Source organism: Bufo bufo, chromosome 2, assembly GCF_905171765.1.
Source record: "Bufo bufo chromosome 2, aBufBuf1.1, whole genome shotgun sequence".
NCBI lineage: Eukaryota > Metazoa > Chordata > Amphibia > Anura > Bufonidae > Bufo > Bufo bufo.
This window is the reverse complement of record NC_053390.1, coordinates 676,875,831-676,900,213: the sequence shown is the minus strand read 5'-3', so window position 1 is coordinate 676,900,213 and position 24,383 is coordinate 676,875,831. Positions and strand designations below refer to the sequence as shown.

The following is a 24,383-nucleotide window of genomic DNA, read 5'->3' as shown; positions in this document are numbered from 1 at the left end:
TATAATGCAGTAAGTTTGAATAATGGTATTTATTTTTTGTGTAACCAGAAAAGCCATTTAAATGGGTTGTCCGGGTTCAGAGCTGAACCCGGACATACCCTTATTTTCACCCAGGCAGCCCCCTGAGGCTAGCATCGGAGCATCTCATGCTCCGATGCACTCCCTTGCCCTGCGCTAAATCGTGCAGGGCACGGGGTCTTTTGTTTATCATAACACACTGCTGGCAGTGTGTTTGGTGACGTCACCGGTTCTGATGAGCGGGCTTAAGCGCTGCCCTAGCCGTTTTACTGGCTACGGCAGTCCTAAATCCTGCCCCAGGTACACTGTAGCAAGAACAGGTATGCTCACTGTCTACTGTATGTATAATTTGAAACTTTTTATTTTGCCTTAGTGTGTTATCAATTGCTAAGGATTAGAGTTGAGCGGACACCTGGATGTTTGGGTTCGACGGGTTCGGCCGAACTTTGGAAAAAAAGTTAGAGTTCGGGACCCGAACTTGACCCCAAACCCTAACCCCATTGAAGTCAATGGGGACCCGAACTTTTGAACACTAAAATGGCTGTAAAAATGTCATGGAAAGGGCTAGAGGGCTGCAAATGGCATCAAAATGTGGTTAAGAGCATGGCAAGTGCTCTGCAAACAAATGTGGATAGGGAAATTACTTTAAATAACACCGGATCTCCAAAAAATGCCTTTGCCCTGCGCGATTTAGCGCAGGGCAAAGGAGAGCATCGGAGCATAAACTGCTCCGATGCTCAAGTCAGGGGGGCTGCCGGGGTGAAAATGGAGGCATGTCCGGGTCAAGCTCTGAACCCGGACAACCCCTTTAAAGAGAACTTGTCACCATAAACTGCAAGGCAATCTGAAGGCAACATGTTATAGAACTGGAGGGGATGAGCGGATAGATAAAATCTGGCAGAAAAAAAAGATTCAAAGATTTCAACCTCTGCTCTTTGTGAACTTAAGACCACTCCTGAACACAATCTGCTCACCAGACTAATGACCGACCATCATCTGAAATCCTTTCTGAGAAAGGACATTTGTGGATGAAAGATCTTTTATTCAAACAATGTTCCCAGAAAGATCTTTAGTCCTTCGCTCAGGGTCACTGTATTGGTTATTAGTCGTTCAGACTGTCCATACACATGCAAACTAAAAATGTCTAAGTCTGCATCTGATAAATGATCACTTATTCAGTTGTTCAACCAAGCTTTTTTTCTAATGTGTATGGACACTTCCTTATGTCCACATTTCAGAAGGACTAGAATTACTATGCAAATGCCCTATATGTTCATGATTGCCATTTATACATAAAACAATGCTGATGTACGTAAACTGTAAAGACTGACCTTGTTGGTTATAGCCAAAGTGCAGCTTTCACTCAACCATAGAAGTTTAAGAAGTCAAACTTTGATTGGTTTCTATAATAAAGTTAATTTTTGCTTTGACATTTTTTTTTTTAACCACTTAAGGACCACAGGTTTATACCCCCCTAAAGACCAGGCCCTTTTTTACAAATCGGCACTACACTACTTTCACCGTTTATTGCTCGGTCATGCAACTTACCACCCAAATGAATTTTACCTCCTTTTCTTCTCACTAATAGAGCTTTCATTTGGTGGTATTTCATTGCTGCTGACATTTTTACTTTTTTTGTTATTAATCGAAATTTAACGATTTTTTTGCAAAAAAATGACATTTTTCACTTTCAGTTGTAAAATTTTGCAAAAAAAACGAGATCCATATAGAAATTTTGCTCTAAATTTATAGTTCTACATGTCTTTGATAAAAAAAAAATGTTTGGGTAAAAAAAAAAAATGGTTTGGGTAAAAGTTATAGCGTTTACAAACTATGGTACAAAAATGTGAATTTCCGCTTTTTGAAGCAGCTCTGACTTTCTGAGCACCTGTCATGTTTCCTGAGGTTCTACAATGGCCAGACAGTACAAACACCCCACAAATGACCCCATTTCGGAAAGTACACACCCTAAGGTATTCGCTGATGGGCATAGTGAGTTCATAGAACTTTTTATTTTTTGTCACAAGTTAGCGGAAAATGATGATTTTTTTTTTTTTTTTTTTTTTTCTTACAAAGTCTCATATTCCACTAACTTGTGACAAAAAATAAAAACTTCTATGAACTCACTATGCCCATCACGAAATACCTTGGGGTCTCTTCTTTCCAAAATGGGGTCACTTGTGGGGTAGTTATACTGCCCTGGCATTCTAGGGGCCCAAATGTGTGGTAAGGAGTTTGAAATCAAATTCTGTAAAAAATGACCTGTGAAATCCGAAAGGTGCTCTTTGGAATATGGGCCCCTTTGCCCACCTAGGCTGCAAAAAAGTGTCACACATCTGGTATCTCTGTATTCAGGAGAAGTTGAGGAATGTGTTTTGGGGTGTCTTTTTACATATACCCATGCTGGGTGGGATAAATATCTTGGTCAAATGCCAACTTTGTATAAAAAAATGGGAAAAGTTGTCTTTTGCCAAGATATTTCTCTCACCCAGCATGGGTATATGTAAAATGACACCCCAAAACACATTCCCCACCTTCTCCTGAGTACGGCAATACCAGATGTGTGACACTTTTTTGCAGCCTAGGTGGGCAAAGGGGCCCATATTCCAAAGAGCACCTTTCGGATTTCACAGGTCATTTGTTACAGAATTTGATTTCAAACTCCTTACCACACATTCGGGCCCCTAGAATGCCAGGGCAGTATAACTACCCCACAAGTGACCCCATTTTGGAAAGAAGACACCCCAAGGTATTCCGTGAGGGGCATGGCAAGTTCCTAGAATTTTTTATTTTTTGTCACAAGTTAGTGGAAAATGATGATTTTTTTTTTTTTTTTTTTTTTCATACAAAGTCTCATATTCCACTAACTTGTGACAAAAAATAAAAACTTCCATGAACTCACTATGCCCATCAGCGAATACCTTGGGGTCTCTTCTTTCCAAAATGGGGTCACTTGTGGGGTAGTTATACTGCCCTGGCATTCTAGGGGCCCGAATGTGTGGTAAGGAGTTTGAAATCAAATTCTGCAAAAAATGACCAGTGAAATCCGAAAGGTGCTCTTTGGAATATGGGCCCCTTTGCCCACCTAGGCTGCAAAAACGTGTCACACATCTGGTATCTCTGTATTCAGGAGAAGTTGAGGAATGTGTTTTGGGGTGTCTTTTTACATATACCCATGCTGGGTGAGATAAATATCTTGGTCAAATGCCAACTTTGTATAAAAAAAATGGGAAAAGTTGTCTTTTGCCAAGATATTTCTCTCACCCAGCATGGGTATATGTAAAATGACACCCCAAAACACATTCCCCACCTTCTCCTGAGTACGGGGATACCAGATGTGTGACACGTTTTTGCAGCCTAGGTGGGCAAAGGGGCCCATATTCCAAAGAGCACCTTTCGGATTTCACAGGTCATTTTTTACAGAATTTGATTTCAAACTCCTTACCACACATTTGGGCCCCTAGAATGCCAGGGCAGTATAACTACCCCACAAGTGACCCCATTTTGGAAAGAAGAGACCCCAAGGTATTCGCTGATGGGCATAGTGAGTTCATGGAAGTTTTTATTTTTTGTCACAAGTTAGTGGAATATGAGACTTTGTATGAAAAAAAAAAAAAAAAAAAAAATCATCATTTTCCACTAACTTGTGACAAAAAATAAAAAATTCTAGGAACTCGCCATGCCCCTCACGGAATACCTTGGGGTGTCTTCTTTCCAAAATGGGGTCACTTGTTGGGTAGTTATACTGCCCTGGCATTTTCCAGGGGCACTAATGTGTGGTAAGTAGGTAAATGACCTGTGAAATCCTAAAGGTGCTCTTTGGAATGTGGGCCCCTTTGCCCACCTAGGCTGCAAAAAAGTGTCACACATGTGGTATCGCCGTATTCAGGAGAAGTTGGGGAATGTGTTTTGGGGTGTCATTTTACATATACCCATGCTGGGTGAGAGAAATATCTTGGCAAAAGACAACTTTTCCCATTTTTTTATACAAAGTTGGCATTTGACCAAGATATTTCTCTCACCCAGCATGGGTATATGTAAAATGACACCCCAAAACACATTCCCCAACTTCTCCTGAGTACGGCGATACCAGATGTGTGACACTTTTTTGCAGCCTAGATGCGCAAAGGTGCCCAAATTCCTTTTAGGAGGGCATTTTTAGACATTTGGATACCAGACTTCTTCTCACGCTTTGGGGCCCCTAGAATGCCAGGGCAGTATAAATACCCCACATGTGACCCCATTTTGGAAAGAAGACACCCCAAGGTATTCAATGAGGGGCATGGCGAGTTCATAGAAATTTTTTTTTTTTGTCCCAAGTTAGCGGAAATTGATATTTTTAATTTTTTTCTCACAAAGTCTCCCGTTCCGCTAACTTGGGACAAAAATTTCAATCTTTCATGGACTCAATATGCCCCTCACGGAATACCTGGGGGTGTCTTCTTTCCGAAATGGGGTCACATGTGGGGTATTTATACTGCCCTGGCATTCTAGGGGCCCTAAAGCGTGAGAAGAAGTCTGGAATATAAATGTCTAAAAAATTTTACGCATTTGGTTTCCGTGAGGGGTATGGTGAGTTCATGTGAGATTTTATTTTTTGACACAAGTTAGTGGAATATGAGACTTTGTAAGAAAAAAATAATAATAATTCCGCTAACTTGGGCCAAAAAAATGTCTGAATGGAGCCTTACAGGGGGGTGATCAATGACAGGGGGGTGATCAATGACAGGGGGGTGATCAATGACAGGGGGGTGATCAATGACAGGGGGGGTGATCAATGACAGGGGGGTGATCAGGGAGTCTATATGGGGTGATCACCACAGTCATTGATCACGCCCCTGTAAGGCTTCATTCAGACGTCCGGATGCGTTTTGCGGATCCGATCCATCTATCAGTGCATCCGTAAAAATCATGCGGACGTCTGAATGGAGCTTTACAGGGGGGTAATCAATGACAGGGGGGTAATCAATGACAGGGGGGGTGATCAGGGAGTCTATATGGGGTGATCACCACAGTCATTGATCACGCCCCTGTAAGGCTTCATTCAGACGTCCGGATGCGTTTTGCGGATCCGATCCATCTATCAGTGCATCCGTAAAAATCATGCGGACATCTGAATGGAGCTTTACAGGGGGGTAATCACCACAGTCATTGATCATGCCCCTGTAAGGCTTCATTCAGACGTCCGGATGCGTTTTGCGGATCCGATCCATCTATCAGTGCATCCGTAAAAATCATGCGGACATCTGAATGGAGCTTTACAGGGGGGTGATCAGGGAGTCTATATGGGGTGATCACCACAGTCATTGATCATGCCCCTGTAAGGCTTCATTCAGACGTCCGGATGCGTTTTGCGGATCGGATCCATCTATCAGTGCATCCGTAAAAATCATGCGGACATCTGAATGGAGCTTTACAGGGGGGTGATCAGGGAGTCTATATGGGGTGATCACCACAGTCATTGATCACGCCCCTGTAAGGCTTCATTCAGACGTCCGGATGCGTTTTGCGGATCCGATCCATCTATCAGTGCATCCGTAAAAATCATGCGGACGTCTGAATGGAGCTTTACAGGGGGGTAATCAATGACAGGGGGGTAATCAATGACAGGGGGGGTGATCAGGGAGTCTATATGGGGTGATCACCACAGTCATTGATCACGCCCCTGTAAGGCTTCATTCAGACGTCCGGATGCGTTTTGCGGATCCGATCCATCTATCAGTGCATCCGTAAAAATCATGCGGACATCTGAATGGAGCTTTACAGGGGGGTAATCACCACAGTCATTGATCATGCCCCTGTAAGGCTTCATTCAGACGTCCGGATGCGTTTTGCGGATCCGATCCATCTATCAGTGCATCCGTAAAAATCATGCGGACATCTGAATGGAGCTTTACAGGGGGGTGATCAGGGAGTCTATATGGGGTGATCACCACAGTCATTGATCATGCCCCTGTAAGGCTTCATTCAGACGTCCGGATGCGTTTTGCGGATCGGATCCATCTATCAGTGCATCCGTAAAAATCATGCGGACATCTGAATGGAGCTTTACAGGGGGGTGATCAGGGAGTCTATATGGGGTGATCACCACAGTCATTGATCATGCCCCTGTAAGGCTTCATTCAGACGTCCGGATGCGTTTTGCGGATCGGATCCATCTATCAGTGCATCCGTAAAAATCATGCGGACGTCTGAATGGAGCTTTACAGGGGGGTGATCAATGACAGGGGTGTAATCAATGACAGGGGGGTGATCAGGGAGTCTATATGGGGTGATCACCACAGTCATTGATCACGCCCCTGTAAGGCTTCATTCAGACGTCCGGATGCGTTTTGCGGATCCGATCCATCTATCAGTGGATCCGTAAAAATCATGCGGACGTCTGAATGGAGCTTTACAGGGGGGTAATCAATGACAGGGGGGTAATCAATGACAGGGGGGTAATCAGGGAGTCTATATGGGGTGATCAGGGGCTAATAAGGGGTTAATAAGTGACGGGGGGGGGGGGGGTAGTGTAGTGTAGTGGTGCTTGGTGCTACTTTACTGAGCTACCTGTGTCCTCTGGTGGTCGATCCAAACAAAGGGGACCACCAGAGGACCAGGTAGCAGGTATATTAGACGCTGTTATCAAAACAGCGTCTAATATACCTGTTAGGGGTTAAAAAAAACACATCTCCAGCCTGCCAGCGAACGATCGCCGCTGGCAGGCTGGAGATCAACTCTCTTACCTTCCGTTCCTGTGAGCGCGCGCGCCTGTGTGCGCGCGTTCACAGGAAATCTCGGCTCACGCGAGATGACGCCTATTGGCGTTAGTGTGACCTGGGAGCGCCGCAGAAATGACGCCTTTCGGCGTTAGCGTGGCGGGAAGTGGTTAAAAGAGAGCCAAATTTACTGTTTGTCAAACTGTTGTATTGGAAACCCCAGATGAACATTTAAGTTAACAGTGCAAGAACAATTTAAGGAGTACTAAAAAGGGTGTGCATGTACAATAAAAGTAGATAGAATCCATAACAATTAAACTAGACTGTATGGCAGGATTGAAGTGAACCAGATGAAAGCAGTCACAAAAGGGTCACACTTAACTGAGACACTTCCAGTCAGAGGAGGGCCGTGAGACAGATCTTTTTTTAACAAAAAAACTTTAATTTAGCAAATGCATACATATTTAAGACTTTTACTCCATACTCAAGTGGTACTTAGCACTGAACCTAATCAGCCGCTCTTCAGATACCAATGAAATTCAAAGTGCAAGGTATATTAACTCTTGAAAACCCTCAAATTTATAATGAATTTAAAGAGGTTTTCCTGGAATTAAGAAAATTTAAATACTTAAATATTACTTTATTATAAATCTATTCCCAAATACCTTTCATTAGTTATAATGTCTCCCAATTTCTCATAGGAAGAAATAAAACGGCCGCCATTAGTACATACAAAACCTGTCCTAACCACACAGGAGGACAGGTCACTGCAGAACACTGAGGTAAAGAGCTGCCTCATTCTCCTCTCTGCTCAGCTTGTCAGGGATTATGGTCCTGAATACAGCTGATAAGATCTCCAGCTGAATCTCTGTGGGAATGGAGTTCATGAGACATGAAGTACAGAGAGGACAGACAGGACAGACTGTGGTAATGGAGACTGCATACAAGTTCTGCTGCTCATTAACCACATCTCATGAACTCCATTCCTACAGAGATTCAGCTGAAGATCATATTAAACTGTATTCCGGACCATAATCCCTGACAAGTAGAGCAGAGAGGAGGATGAGGCAGCTCTTTACCTCAGTGTTATGAAGTAACTTGTCCTGCTGTGCAATTAGGACAGGTTGTGTGTGTACTAATAGGATGGCGGCTATTTTATTTCCCTAATGATTGCCCCCTAGACAAAAAGAGCCATTATAACTAATGAAAAGGTATTTGAGAATATATTTATAATAAAGTAAGTATTTTCATTTTCTTAATTCCCAGAGAACCCCTTTAACCAATCATCTGGCAAGTAGCAAAAATGCACTTCAGTATAACGGGCCTTCTACAAAGAAGCAGGTCTGTTAAATAACTCTTACAACATCAAAATCCTTAGGGCTGTTTCACACGAACGGATGCCGTGCGTGTCATCCTATGCGTGAAAGAGCCAAGCCGCGCTCTGGACAGCAGAGACACATAGCATTAACATGATTGATAATGCTCCGTGCCTTTGATCTTTTTACTACAAAATCAGTGTGAGATAAAGTTGTCACCGTGATTTTGTAGTAAAAAGGTCACAGAGGCATGGAGCATTATCAGTCATGTTAATGCTCTGTGTCTCTGCTGTCCAGTGCGGGGCTTGGCTGTCTTTCACGCAGCAGATGACACACGGCATCTGCTCGTGTGAAACAGCCTTTAAAGGTTTCTTACCTGTGGTATGTCCCAAGTGTTCATTTACATGCTGTGTGAGGTCAATTGTTCGGTCTATTTTAAAGTTTTTTAAATCTTCTTCATCTAAGGCAATGTCTCCCCAAAAGACTTCTAAAAAAAATAAAAAAATATAATGTCAGTAATCATAGAACAACATTCCAATGTGGTAAGAGAAGCTATTGAGTTTAGTACTTAAGACAGATCACCATAAACTGCCATGGTCATATCAAATGTACAGACATACCCCTTCGTAACTATGACAGACATTCTTGGGATTCTTAGACAATGTTCCCATGGTCGAAAAACTAATTAAAAGTTCAGAAAGAATATGTTTATCTCTTCAGATGAATGTGTGAGCGTGTAAAATTGCAAAACACTTCACTTGCAACTCTACTTGCAAATGTATTCATGTATTTACAGTCTACCGACATTTAGAAACCTAAGAAAGAAAATTACACAATTTTACCATATACAGTAGTTAATGGAGGGACACCACAGGAACACTTCAACAGATGTGTACATTGAGGTTCATGACCTCAATGCAAACTATTTATCTGCGCCCCCCAAGCTACCATACTCCCTTTAAAAGACTGGTGGCAGGGGAAAGTCTTTGGGTGACCACAGGCACCAGGTCATGGGTGCAGAATTATTATTATTATTATTATTATTATTAAATAATAAATAATAAAAACCTGGCAAGTAGCAACCAGATTTATTTTATTTTAAAATGGACCTCTAAAAAGGAGCTTGAATCTAGTTGATACATTGCGATACATTTCCCCCCATTCATAGATATAAAAAGGTACAACTCTTGTTTAGGCTACTTTCACACTTGCGGCAGAGTGATCCGGCAAGCAGTTCCGACGCCGGAACTGCCTGACTGATCTGGCAAAACGTATACCAACTGATAGCATTTGTAAGACTCATCAGTCTTAAAAATGCCTGGTCAAAAAAATGCATTGAAATGCCGGATCAGTCTTTCTGGTGTCATCCGGCAAAACGGATCCGGCATTTATTTTTTTTACCTTCCGGTATTTTGAATGCCAGATCCAGCACTAATACATTCCTATGGGTAAAAAAAAAATGCCAGATCCGGCACTAATACATTCCTATGGGAAAAAAAATGCCAGATCCGGCATTCAGGCAAATCTTCAGATAAAACCGTAGCATGCCAGCCCTAGGAGGGGACCTCAATGACTTCTATGGGAAAGTTTTCTAAGCATGCTCTGGGACCTGTGCAGAGGTCAGGAGGGAGCTGATAAGCTGTAATATCACCTATTGTTAATGGTGGATCCTGTCTTATCTATACAAAGGTGATATAATTGAAGGAAGAATTAGATTGACAGATTAGCAAGTGTGAACTGAATAGGTACTAGGGATCGACCGATATTGATTTTTTAGGGCCGATACCGATAATTTGTGAACTTTCAGGCCGATAGCCGATAATTTATACCGATATTCTGGGAATTTTCATTTTTGAGAAAAAAAAAAATTCCTACACAAATCTGCTGAAAATTAATGTTTATTGTTAATGTGTATTTTTTTTGTTTATTGTTAATGTGTATTTTTTTTTATAAATCTTTTTCATTTATACTTAATATTTTTGTGTTTTTTTTTTACTAACTTTTAACCCCCTTAGGGACTAGAACCTTTGTCCTATTCACCCTGATAGATCTCTATCAGGGTGAATAGGATCTCACACTGTCCCTGCTGCTGTGTGCATAGTGCACACAGCAGCATGGAGCTGAACATGGCAGCCAGGGCTTCAATAGCGTCCTGGCTGCCATGGTAACCGATCGGAGCCCCAGGCTTACACAGCTGAGGGGATCCTGTGGCCACTGCCACCAATGATTAATACTGGGTGGGTGGGTGGGTGGGTGGGCGCACTGCGCCACCAATGTTTTTACTATTGGCCGGGATTGGGATGGGGGTGGGGGGCGCACTGCGCCACCAATGATTAATACTGGGGGACTTGGGGGGGCGCACTGCGCCACCAATGAAGATAAGTCTCTCGATCATTCATATACAGGAGGCGGGAGCTGGCTGCAGAATCACATAGCCGGCTCCCGACCTCTATCAGCGGTAGCTGCGATCCGCGGCACCTGAGGAGTTAACTACCGCGGACCGCAGCTATTGCTCATAGAGGTCGGGAGCCGGCTATGTGATTCTGCAGCCAGCTCCCGCCTCCTGTATATGAATGAATGAGAGGCTTATCTTCATTGGTGGCGCAGCGGCCACAGCCCCTGCCCTCCTATGTTCTATCCCCTCATTGGCGGCAGCGGCAGCAGCAGCACAGGGGGAGGAGACACTGCTTCCTTCTCCCCTGTGCTGCGGAGGGAACACAGAGCGCTGAGAGCAGCGCGTTCAGTGTTCCCCATACGTTATCGGTATATCGGCAAAATAGATGCCGATACCGATAACGTTCAAAATCCTCAATATCGGCCAAACCGATAATCGGTCGATCCCTAATAGGTACCATTAAAGGTTTGCATCTATCAGACTGAAGACTTAACTACGTTAGGGATAGAGCTCAAAATGAAAAAAGAAAAAAAAAAAAAATAAAACTATTTAAATCACTGATTAAAATGTCAGTTTCAAATGGCTATCTGCCTCTTTCATATCAAACAGTAGGGGAACCACACACATTTACCAAACCCTTAAACACACCTTATTCCCATTGGGTGTAGGTTGGCGATTTAAGTTTGTATAGTTCCCACTAATATGAGGACTAGGGATGAGCGAATAGACTTCGGATGAAACATTTGAAGCAGATTAGCATAAAACTTTTAATACTGTACGAAGCAGGATCTCCGTACAGTATTAGAATGTATTGGCTCCGATGGGCCGAAGTTATTGCCTTGTGACGTCTCGTGAGACTTCGCATAATAACTTCATAAATTAATTTGTACCGTAAAAATTTTTTCCCCGAACTCTGGTTTGGTTTTAAGTGGTATCTTTTTTACTGTACAAATTAATTTATTCATCAGGAGTCGGCGCGCCTAGTTTTATTATTTTCTTAAATAGGATAAGAGCTGCACGCTTCCGATATCGTGCGTGCAGCTCAGCGTAGCCACCGGCACTATGACAGCCGCCAGAGTGCGCTCCTTAAGGTAGGGAAGGGGTATAATATATATCTCTCTATCTCCAATGTACCTCCCTATATTAGAAATGCGAAGGTGTATACCCATCTCTAATGTACCTCCCTTAGTGGTTGGTTGGGAATCAAACCACGCCGCATATGTATGCAATGATACATTTTGTGATATCTTTAATTCATTCTTTTTGCATTGGGTTCATGTTTTTTGAACGGGTGTACACTTTACCATGCTTGATATAAAGTCAGGTCCATAAATATTGGGACATCGACAGTTGTAAAATGTTTGGCTCTATACACCACCACAAATGATTTGAAATGAAACGAACAAGATGTGCTTTAACTGCAGACTGTCAGCTTTAATTTGAGGGTATTTACATCCAAATCAGGTGAACGGTGTAGGAATATGTGCCTCCCACTTGTTATAGGAACCAAAAGTAATGGGACAATTGGCTTCTCAACTGTTCCATGGCCAGGTGTGTGTTATTCCCTCATTATCCCAATTACAATGAGCAGATAAAAGGTCCAGAGTTCATATCAAGTGTGCTATTTGCATTTGGAATCTGTTGCTGTCAACTCTCAAGATGAGATCCAAAGAGCTGTCACCATCAGTGAAGCAAGCCATCATTAGGCTGAAAAAAACAAACAAACCCATCAGAGAGATAGCAAAAACATTAGGCGTGGCCAAAACACCTGTTTGGAACATTCTTAAAAAGACCACGGAAAACTACTGTGGTGGATGACATTATTTCCCTGGTGAAGAAAACACCCTTCACAACAGTTGGCCAGATCAAGAACACTCTCCAGGAAGTAGGTGTATGTGTGTCAAAGTCAACAATCAAGAGAAGACTTCACCAGAGTGAATACAGAGGGTTCACCACAAGATGTAAACCATTGGTGATCCTCAAAAACAGGAAGGCCAGATTAGAGCTTGCCAAACTACATCTGAATAAAAGCTTTCACAGTTCTGGAACATCCTATGGACAGATGAGACCAACATCAACTTGTACCAGAGTGATGGGAAGAGAAGAGTATGGAGAAGGAAAGGAACTGCTCATGATCCTAAGCATACCACCTCATCAGTGAAGCATGGTGCTGGTAGTGTCATGGCGTGGGCATGTATGGCTGCCAATGGAACTGGTTCTCTTTTATTTATTGATGATGTGACTGCTGACAAAAGCAGCAGGATGAATTCTGAAGTGTTTCAGGCAATATTATCTGCTCATATTCAGCCAAATGCTTTAGAACACACTGGACGGAGCTTCACAGTTCTGATGGACAATGACCCAAAGCACACTGCAAGAGTTTAAAGGGAAAGAAGTGGAATGTTATGCAATGGCCAAGTCAATCACCTGACCTGAATCCGATTGAGCATGCATTTCACCTGCTGAAGACAAAACTGAAGGGAAAATGCCCCAAGAACAAGCAGGAACTGAAGACAGTTGCATTAGAGGCCTGGCAGAGCATCACCAGGGAGGAAACCCAGCGCCTGGTGATGTCTATGCGTTCCAGACTTCAGGCTGCAATTGACTGCAAAGGATTTGCAACCAAGTATTAAAAAGTGAAAGTTTGATTTATGATTATTATTATGTCCCATTACTTTTAGTCCATTAACAAGTGGGAGGCACATATGCAAACTGTTGTAATTCCTACACCGTTCACCTGATTTGGATGTAAATACCCTCAAATTAAAGCCGACAGTCTGCAGTTAAAGCACATCTTGTTAGTTGCATTTCAAATCCATTGTGGTGGTGTATAGAGCCAAAAATATTAGAATTGTGTTGATGTCCCAATATTTATGGCCCTGACTGTATATATAGTGTCACCTTGTAAGGGAGGTATCATACTTCGTTAAGTCATCTCTACCATGTTATAAACACACAGTGTTGCTTTTTGATCATCTCCCTGGCTTAAGGGAGGCATCATAATCAGCCTAGTCAACTAGTGCAGTGTATTTTGCTTACTAGGGTATGCGATCAGTTGATTAACACCATGATTGCTCTGACTGCCCTGTCTATTTCACTATGTCCCCAAAGGATACTTTATAGCTGCAGTTTGTTCACTGCATAAGTACAATATCCCATTTTTACCCTCCGGTAAGGCAGCAGGAGGAGTATTTAGGCATACAGACCGCTGTGAGGCTCCGCCTGGGGGCAGTGGCTGCTTGCTTTTTGTTTGACATATTTTATTAGAGAATTTATTAGGCTACTTTCACACCTGCGTTCAGGTGTCCGCTCGTGCGCTCCGTTTGAAGGGGCTCACGAGCGGTCCTGAACGCAGCCGTCCAGCCCTGATGCATTCTCAGTGGAGGCGGATCCACTGAGAATGCATCCGCCTGCCAGCGCTCAGCCTCCGCTGCGCTCAGTGAGCGGACACCTGAACGCTGCTTGCAGCGTTCGGGTGTCCGCCTGGCCGTGCGGATCCGTCCAGACTTACAATGTAGTCAATGGGGACGGATCCGCTTGAAGATGACACCATATGGCTCAATCTTCAAGCGGATCCGTCCCCCATTGACTTTCAACGTAAAGTCTGGACGGATCCGCTCAGGCTACTTTCAGACTTAGAAAATTTTCTAAGTATTAATGCAGACGGATCCATTCTGAACGGATGCGAACGTCTGCATTATCGGAGCGGATCCGTCTGATGAAACATCAGACGGATCCGCTCCGAACGCTAGTGTGAAAGTAGCCTAAGCTGAACCATACTAAGGACAGTTCTTCAAAATGCCCTCAACAGTTGAGCCTGTAGGAATACACCAAGAGACAGTGTTTTTGCTAACCAGACAAGAAGTAAATAAAAATTCAATCCAACTTTAGTGTAAGGCTACTTTCACACTTGCGTTGTTCTTTTCCGGCATAGAGTTCCGTCACAGGGGCTCTATACCGGAAAAGAACTGATCAGGTATGTCCCCATGCATTCTGAATGGAGAGTAATCCGTTCAGTTTGCATCAGGATGTCTTCAGTTCAGTCGTTTTGACTGATCAGGCAAAAGAAAACCGTAGCATGCTACGGTTTTATCTCCGGCTAAAAAAACTGAAGACTTGCCTGAATGCCGGATCAGGCATTTTTTCCCATAGGAATGTATTAGTGCCAGATCCGGCATTCAGAATACCGGAATGCCGGATCCGTCTTTCCGGTATGCGCAGACTGAAAAAAAGGTGAAAAAATAAATGCCGGATCCGTTTTTGCCGGATGACACCGGAAAGACGGATCCGGCATTTCAATGCATTTTTTCGACTGATCAGGCATTTTTAAGACTGATCAGGATCCTGATCAGTCTTACTAATGCCATCAGTTAGCATACATTTTGCCTGATCCGGCAGGCAGTTCCGGCGACGGAACTGCTTGCCGGATCTCTCTGCCGCAAGTGTGAAAGTAGCCTAATTTACCTACATAAAGAATTTGGCGGCAAGAATGGTTTCTTTATTGTTAAATATACAGAAAGTAGCAGGTGGAAATGAACATTCTTCGCTATGTCATTAAAGAGGACCTGTCACCTCCAGACGTGTCAGTTTTAGTAACCACATGCATTCCCCATATAACAATAATTCAGGAGCATCTGTTATTATAACCATGTTGTGCCATTTCTTTATTAATCCTACTAGAAGTTCTGAACAAATTGATAGTTTGTAATGAAGGTCCAGATACGTGTTACCAGATGGAGGTGTGTCTGCACCGTCTGACACTAGCTAATCCGTGCTGCTGGTGTCAAACTGCAGGGACACATCCCAACAGGAAACACTCACCTGGACCTTCATGGCAAACTGAAATTTTAGTAGGAGTAACAAAAGGAAGTTATAAGAATAGATGATCCAGAATTGTTACATGAGGAATGCAAGTAGTTACTAAAACATACATATCAGGGGAGGCGACAGAGCCGGTCACACTGGTAGGAATCCAAGCTCCGTACCAACTAAGGCTACTTTACACTGGCGTTTTGGCTTTCAGTTTGCGAGATCCATCATAGGCTCTCACAAGAGGACAAAAAACGGATCAGTTTTGCCGTAATGCATTCTGAATGGAAAAGGATCCACTCAGAACGCATCAGTTTGCCTCCGATCAGACACCATTCCGCTCTGGAGGTGGACACCAAAACCCTGCCTGCAGCATTTTGCTGTCCGCTTGACAAAACTGAGCCAAACGGATCCGTCCTGGCACACAATGTAAGTCAATGGAGACGGATCAGTTTTCTCTGACAATGGCGTCTTGGCCATGTTACAGATAATACAAATGGATCCGTTCATGACGGATGCATGCGGTTGTATTATTGAAACCGATCAGTTTTTGCAGACCCATGACTGATCCGCCCAAAACGCGAGTGTGAAAGTAGCCCAAGTTGGGAAAAAAAAAAAAAAAAAAAGAAGAAGTGGTAGAAATCTCACAATGAGATCACATTGGCCCATTTTACGTAATCAGACTGGACTGAAAGGAACAAACAACCAAAAAGATAAAGCTATCAAAGTGAATATGGGTTACTTTGACAGTAATAAAAACAAAAATCACAATGTACATAAGCCGTATCTTCATCTCTGAATTAACGACTACAATCTGGTCTAGAAACAATTCTGGAAGAAATCCAGTTTCACAGTTCTGGAATGTCTAAATCCTTCTGGGTGCTCTTTGCCTTATATCTATCTTGTCCTAGATGATCTGAATTTGTTATTACTATGGTTCATCTGAGGCAGCAAGGGACTCTACTAGCTTGTCCTTACTAACCACAACAGGCTGAGAAAAGGCCCATAAAGCCAGTTAATGCCTAAGGAGACCACATACATTAACTAGTAGTAAGCCGATGGCTGAAGAACCACTGTGAACGATCATTTGACAGCACCATATACAGTCAACATCTAGCAACCATCAGATTAAAACTTTAAAACAGAGCAGACTTACTTCCAGATAATAATCTGAAAACTTTTGGCGAGAATGATTTAATTATTATTTTTTGCAAATTTTTACAGAAGGAACCTTTGGCCGATATAGTCTGTTTTGATGAACTTCAAGGGGTTTTCCAGGTTCAGAGCTGAACCCAAATTTTCACCCAGGCAGCTCGCTGGTTTAAGCATTTCATGCTCCAAACCTCTCCTTTGCCCTGCGCCGAATCGCAAAGGCTTTTTATGAAGATTCGGTGACGTATCGGGCTCTCCATAGGGTAAGCTAGGTGGAGGCTTCTGCCTAGCAGTGAGCCCGGTAACATCACCGGAACTGATGAGCAGGCCTTAGCGCTGCCCTCGCCTATAAAACGTCTAGGGCAGCGCTAAAGCCCGCCCATCAGTGCCAGTGCAGTCACCGCTAACACTGCTAGATGGAAGCCTCTGCCTAGCAGTGTGAAAATTATTTGGTCACCACATGACCGTATTATATGGTCATTTTCTGGCATGATGGGGGAATCCTACCATAGAATGCCTTCACAGGCCCTGATTCGGCTGTTATGCAATTATAGAATATTTAAAATGCATTTGGCAAGTCTTCAGACACTTTCGTTATGTTGCAGCAAAAATAAAATCAATCAAGTTTTTCCCCCCCATTATTCTGCACTCAATAACTCAATGATAAAGTGAAAACAGAACATCTTTGTTAATTTATTGAATTAGAAAAAGTAAAATCTAGTGTTGGCATCTCAAGTTCTGTCAGGATGGATGGGGACTGTTAGTGGACAGCGATTTACAGGTCTTTCCATAGATGTTCAAATGGGATCAAGTTAAGGCTCTGGCTGGGCCACTCAATGGGCATTCACAGAGTTGTCGCTAAGCCACTTGGGTCATTGTCTTGCTGAAAAGTGAACCTTCGGCCTAGAGCACTGTGGATCAGGTTTACATTAAGAAAATCTCTGTACTTTGCTCAAGTCAGCTTTCCCTCAACCTCTCCCAGCTGCAGAAAAACAACCCCACAGCATGATTCTTCTACCACCATGCTTCACTGTAGGGATGGTATTGGGCAGGTGATGAGCAGTGCCTGGTTTTCTCCAAACATGATGCTTAGAAGTGAGGCCAAAAGATTCAATCTTGTTTCTCAGTCTGAAAGTCTTTTAGGTGCTTCTTTTTCCCCGCAAACTCTGGGTGGGTTTTCATAGGTCTTTTACTGAGAAGAGACTTACTTCTGGCCACTCTGCCATAAAGCACAGACTGGTGGAGCGCTGCAGTGATGGCTGACCTTCAAAAAGTTTTTCATCTGCACACAGGATCTTAAAAGCTCAGCCAGAGTGACCATTGGGTTTGTGATTACCTCTCTTACCAGGGCTCTTTGGAACATTAAGGCCCCTTTCACACGGGCGAGTATTCCGCGCGGATGCCATGCGTGAGTTGAACGCATTGCACCCGCACTGAATACCGACCCATTCATTTCTATGGGGCTGTTCACATGAGCGGGGATTTTCACGCATCACTTGTGAGTTGCGTGAAAATCGCAGCATGTTCTATATTCTGCGTTTTTCACGCAACGCAGGCCCCATAGAAGTGAATGGGGTTGCGTGAAAATCGCAAGCATCCGCAAGCAAGTACGGATGCAGTACGATTTTCACGCACGGTTGCTAGGAGACGATCGGGATGGAGACCCGATCATTATTATTTTCCCTTATAACATGGTTATAAAGGGAAAATTATAGCATTCTGAATACAGAATGCATAGTAAAATAGCACTGGAGGGGTTAAAAAATATATTTTTTAACTCACCTTAATCCACTTGATCGCGGAGCCGGCATCTCCTTCTGTCTTCATCTTAGCTGTGTGGAGCAACAGGACCTGTGGTGACGTCACTCCGGTCAAGATGAAGACAGAAGGAGATGCCGGCTCCGCGATCAAGTGGATTAAGGAGAGTTAAAAAATATATTTTTTAACCCCTCCAGTGCTATTTTACTATGCATTCTGTATTCAGAATGTTATTATTTTCCCTTATAACCATGTGATAAGGGAAAATAATACAATCTACAGAACACCGATCCCAAGCCCGAACTTCTGTGAAGAAGTTCGGGTTTGGGTACCAAACATGCGCGATTTTTTTTCACGCAAGTGCAAAACGCATTACAATGTTTTGCACCCGCGCGGAAAAATTGCACGTGTTCCCGCAACGCCCGTGTGAAAGAGGCCTAAGAGATAAAAGTTTCTGCTAATATACAAATAGGACAAATCGCTAAGTGGTAAAGTAACCATCTCCAACACCTATAAAGCTTTGGACATCTCCAAAGATGATTAATCAGGTCACAAAAAGACTCGTGAAAACATTTTGGACATTTACTTTTGTCGATTTTAAATTAAAAAAAACCTGATGCATAATATAGTCTGTGTATAATGTGCCAAAGTAAACAGACCCAGGAAACGCTGTATGAAGCATATTTAATATTTGAAAAAAAAAAATAAAAAATTATATATATATATATATATATATATATATATTCTCCCAATGCAATTGTAAAACATAACCTAAACCCTTTTCCCATTTTAAGCAGCTCTTAAATTTAAAGTGTAAAGACTGGGAAATATATCATGGAGTAAATTTTACCTACTAACATTTCTAAAGTGCACCTCCGCAAAAAGATCCATAATTGGGAAATTCTCAACATGAAAAAAAAAAATTATAATCTGATTTCACCCGAGCTTGATAACAGTGCGACAGTATTCCAGTTACCACAAGTATAACTTATGTTTTAGACCAATTCATAATCACCTAATAATGTAAATCTCACATTTATCGTTCAGTAGTTATAAAAAAGTAGTTTTCTTCCTCAGCTACCCACTGTGTTTCCTCATAATTTACCATGGCATCGACCTGTAGTTCTGAGCCTTAGTTAGGTCGAGCATGCTCAGTTTGTTGCTATCAATTCTCTAGCTAAAATGTCTTGTGAAACAAAGGGAGTGTTAGTGTGCTGCTGATTACTTGAGTAGAGGGGGCGTGACCGGACTGTATATCAGTCAGCCAATCAATAAAAAGCAACACTCACAGCAGGAAAGCTAGGGATTGTGGGGATTGTAGTCTTTGAGGATCAGACGCCATGATATTCTCTGTGTGTTGCAGGCTCACACAGGAACTACACAAATGGATTGCAAGGTAAATTGAAACTCTGGTTACATGTATTAGATATGGGTTCTGGTTGGGTCACAGAAGCCTTAATGCAATTTTTCAAAAATTAAGTTATTTACCGGTATACCCCTTTAATTAATAATATCTAAATACTGTAGAGTGGGGCAGCACATTGTTTCAGTACCTCAAATTAAACATGTCCCCCGAAATCTATCACTTATGCAATACCAAGTTAATTCCAGAACTATGGATCCAGATCAACTGTAAAATGAGACAGCACTGTATATTACCCCAGGAGGGCGAGACCAGTGTACAGTATATCCTGTAATCACAAAAAAAAAAAAAAAAAAACGCACACTTTCTACATTAAAATAGTGTTTTATTCTGTGAACTTCTTTTAAAACCAAATAGTCTCCCAATGACAACATTTTTCCACCATCTAAAAACACATGTTCTGTATATACTGACCAACACAACCTGACTCCCAATACAAAAATGCTTAAATTACACTGCAAAAAAATAAAAATATTTTATGAACTGCAAAACCTTTCTATCTTGGAACCTGCAGATGCAAGAAAGCCATTCTGGGATCTTTACAGATCCAAATCAACTCTGTAAGTAATGCATCTATTGTCCTAAAAACTTTGGGAGGAATCCACACTGGGCAATTTCAGAGAGCAACCAAATGTTGGGAGAGTACAATGTATTACATAATGCCACACAAGAAGCAAAGCATAAAGAAAGCCGTTTCCGTATCTTAGTTTCCCCCTTAATCTATGGATCAAAGAGAACATATTCCTTAATTCTCCTAGATACCAACCCCAAGTATATAAATGTAACATTGCCATCAATTATTTCCATGGGGGGAGTCAAGAGCCAGGGTGTAAGCATTTAAGGGAAGAGATTTCTGCCAATTGATGACAAGAACTAAGAAAAGACAACATTTGAAAAATGGTCATCATAAAAAGGAGAGCTACAAGAGTATTAGAGAAAAAAATATATACAATATCTTCAGCATACAAAGAAAGTTTGCCCTCCTCAACACCATATCTAAATCCTATACGACACTCATTCCTAAACGCCAATTGCTTCAGCGAACAGCAAGTGAGCACAGGGGACATCCCTGGAGCATCCCCCTAGACAATTTAAACAAGCTTGAAATCTCCCAATTAACCATGACCCTGAGGATTGACCAGAGGATCACAATACAGAAAATTTACTCAAGCCCAAAAATTATCCCAATAACCAAAAATATCTTTAAGACCTCCCACATGTATTTCCACTCAATGTAGTCAAACGCTTTTGAAGCATCTGAATACTGTCCAATATTGGAGGGGCCTACCAGGAGATTTAAAAAGAGAACTCTCAAATTATTATTAACGGACATGCCAGGCATAAAGCCACATCGGTCATGTATCAAGAAATTCATCACCTTTTTCAACTTCCCTGCCAAAGCCTTTGTGAGAACCCCAATAACAACATTTAATTACAAAATCAACTGTAAGAGTCCAACAATACTGGAGTGTTATTTTTCAAAATCTACGTAGCCAGAGCCTCTCTGAGTCAGGGAAATAACCACGCTCTAGAGACACATTAAATAATTGTAAAATAGGAAGGAGCTCTGCCCCTCGACATTCCCCCCCCCATTGCTTGCCTTACCTCCTCTATAGTAACCAGGCCATCCAATGACAGCCTTTGTTCCCTCTATAAAACCGGAAAATGAACTGAACTTACATGAGCAGCTCAGTATTTCTATATTTCACCCTAGAGGCATACAGGTACTCAAAATAGGTTGTTGTAATATATCAGAATTAGCATGCACTATCCTTCCATCCTCCAACTAAACAGTAGCAATACCTGGTGATTTATGCCGAGTATCAACCATCAATGGCAAAAAAATGCCCAGACTGCCCTTCCTCCACAGCCATTTATCTTATCAAGAATAAAAAGGATTCTAGGCTGCTTGACGTTCATTCCAATTTCTCTTATTACTGTTACATAGATCAATGGAGATCCTTGAACCGGTTCCTGAAGAGCACCCTCATGCTTTTTATGCTTCTTTCGTAAGCCTCAGGCTTTTGCTGTAACCCAAACAATATGTACCCCTGCCTTTCCCTCATTAGCTGAAAAAAAAAAAAAAAAAAAAATTTGACGGACTGGAACCACGGACGCGTATTAGAGTTTAACGGACCCATTGAAAATCAATGGGTCCGCAGAAAATCATGAAAAACGGCGCAACGGACACGGAATAAAACAACGGTCGTGTGCATGAGGCTTTATCCAAACAGGGCAAATTAAGCCTTTCATTATAATTTTCTCTGGGCCAATCCCAAACCCCATCACTAATGGACTAAGGTCTGAAACCCCTCTAGCTAAATAAAGTCCTGATTAAAAGTTTAAGACCACTTGAAAAATGGCAAAAAAATGTATTTAGCATGGCTGGATCTTAACAAGGTTCCAAGTAGAGCTTCAACATGCAAGAAGAAGAAATGAGAGAGTGAGACAAAACATTTTTGAGCATTCAATTTAATGAAAACGAATAAACTGAAACAGGCTTTTTTTTAGCTGATCAAAAGTTTAGGACCACATGCCTTTAAAAAGCCAAATCTGTGCTAAGATGTGGATTCATTGTCATTTTCTGTCAGGTAGTCACACGTTGTAATGACAAAGTCAAAAACAACTCTCCCTTTTTGAACGTGGTCGTTTTGTTGAACTGCATAAGCAGGGTCTCTCACAGCACGCCTTCAAAAACCTAGTCTCCTTGAACGCCACAGAACTGCTCGTTTGGACTTTGCAAGAGAGCACCAAACATGGGACATTCAAAGGATGGTTTCTAACGTTACTGGCATGACAAGCAGATCCCACCTGAGAGGTTTTCTACGCACCACAGTGGAGTGGGTGCCATAATGGTCTGGGGTGCTTTTCCCTTCAGTGGAACAATGGAGCTTCAGGAAGTGCAGGGGCGTCAAACAGCCGCTGGCAATGTCCAGATGTTGCAGAGAGCATTCCTCATCACTGAGGACCCTCGTCTGTGTGGTAACGACTGGGTTTTGCAACAGGACAAGGCTACAGTACACAATGTCCGTAGGACAAGGGACTTCTTCCAGGAGAATAACATCACTCTTTTGGCCCATCCTGCGTGTTCCCCTGATCTAAATCCAATTGAGAACCTTTGGGAATGGATGGCAAGGGAAGTTTACAAAAATGGACAACAGTTTCAGACAGTAGATGGCCTTCGTGCGGCCGTTTACCACTTGGAGAAATGTTCCCACTCACCTCATGGAAACGCTTGCATCAAGCATGCCGAAACGAATTTTGGAAGTGATAAACAATGACAGCGGAGCTACTCATTACTGAGTTCATGTTTGGAAGTTGGATTTCTGTTTTGGGGGGGGGGGGGTTTAGTTTTTTTTTGGAGGTGTGGTCCTAAACTTTTGATCAGCTGAAAAACAGCCTGCTTCAGTTTATTCGTTGTTTTTATTAAATTGAATGCTCAAAAGAAAATTCTCACTCCCATTTCTTCTTCTTGCATGTTGAAGCTCTACTTGGAACCTTGTTAAGATCCAGCCATGCAAAATATGATTTTTTTTACCATTTTTCAAGTGGTCTTAAACTTTTGATCAGGACTGTAGGTGAAGTGTTTCACCAAATAGGCCCCCTGTTGATCTGCTACCAACAAAATCAGTACACAAGGAGTCATGCGACTTTAAATGGCAGGAGTATATCAACCTGTCCGTATTCCCACCGCTCCATACATCCACCCAACCAAATTCAGCTAACAACCTAGAAAGAGAGGATTCAGCTTAACTCCTGACCAATAACCCAAATTATAAGCCACCACCATATTGAAATCCCCAAATAACAGTAAGGGATAACAGCCCATACCAACCCAAAACTGAAAGCTCCATTAAAAACTGTGGAATCAAAAAAGGTAGATGAATATAAATATTCAGCATAATCAAATTCACCACAGCAATATGTCCAAACAAAAAAAATATATACACTTCCCTTACCTATTAAAAGGGGTTGTCTCATCTGAGACCATGGGGGCATATTGCTAGGATATGCTCCCATTGTCTGATAAGGGGGTCCCAGCAGTGGGACCTGCACCTATCTCCTAAATGGAGCCCCGAAAGTGGTGGAGGACACAATGCACTGTTTTTAGGCATCATATAATATACCTATACAACTAAGGCAGCAATAATCCATCCACAGAGTTAAAGGAGCTATCCCAGTATTAAATGTAAAAAATGAAAACAAAAACATCATAGTACCTAATCTCTAACAAAGCTAGAACCAGGCCTGTACCTCACATGGGTCAAGAGATCTCCTCATTCGTCACTCCAGTTGCTCTGCTAGATTTATTTCAAGCTGGCAGCTCTGGGGGCATGTTCTTTCTGCTGCAGCTCTCTCCCCATCACAGCTGAGGCGGCTGTTCAAGTATGGAACAGAGCATGTGCGTCCACCTCAGCAAGGTGGACAGAGAAATGAGAAAATAAACAGAACGTGGCGCTATGCAGATGCATTTAATTAAGTAACTCAGTGGCTATACTAAGTTTTTAATCATATGCTATTACATATCTGGATTTAGATTCCAGTGCTGGTTTGAAGACTACAGAATATTTTTTGTGGGGCAACCCCTTTAACTAGTTTAGGGACATTAGCAGCAGAATTAGATCCAAGCTCTCACACTCAATAAATCGAAGAGAAAGGCTCATATTAGAAGACGGAATGTCTGCTTCACTGCTTAAGAGTTCACTTCACCACCATCAGAACATAAACCACGAATATAGGAAAAATATAAGATCTGTTTCTTTTGCAATCACCTTCTCGGCTCCACAAGCTCCAGCAGCACAACTCAGGCA

General features: G+C 42.3%; 1 protein-coding gene across 1 annotated transcript in view; it reads right to left on the bottom strand.

Moving 5' to 3' along the window:
- Positions 1–24,383, bottom strand: part of TLL1 (tolloid like 1) — a 159,572-nt gene that overhangs the window by 62,167 nt on the left and 73,022 nt on the right. The window contains exon 3 of the mRNA XM_040418638.1: positions 8,412–8,522. Within this exon, the coding sequence (XP_040274572.1) occupies positions 8,412–8,522 (111 nt within the window). The remainder of the gene's footprint in view (positions 1–8,411; positions 8,523–24,383) is intronic.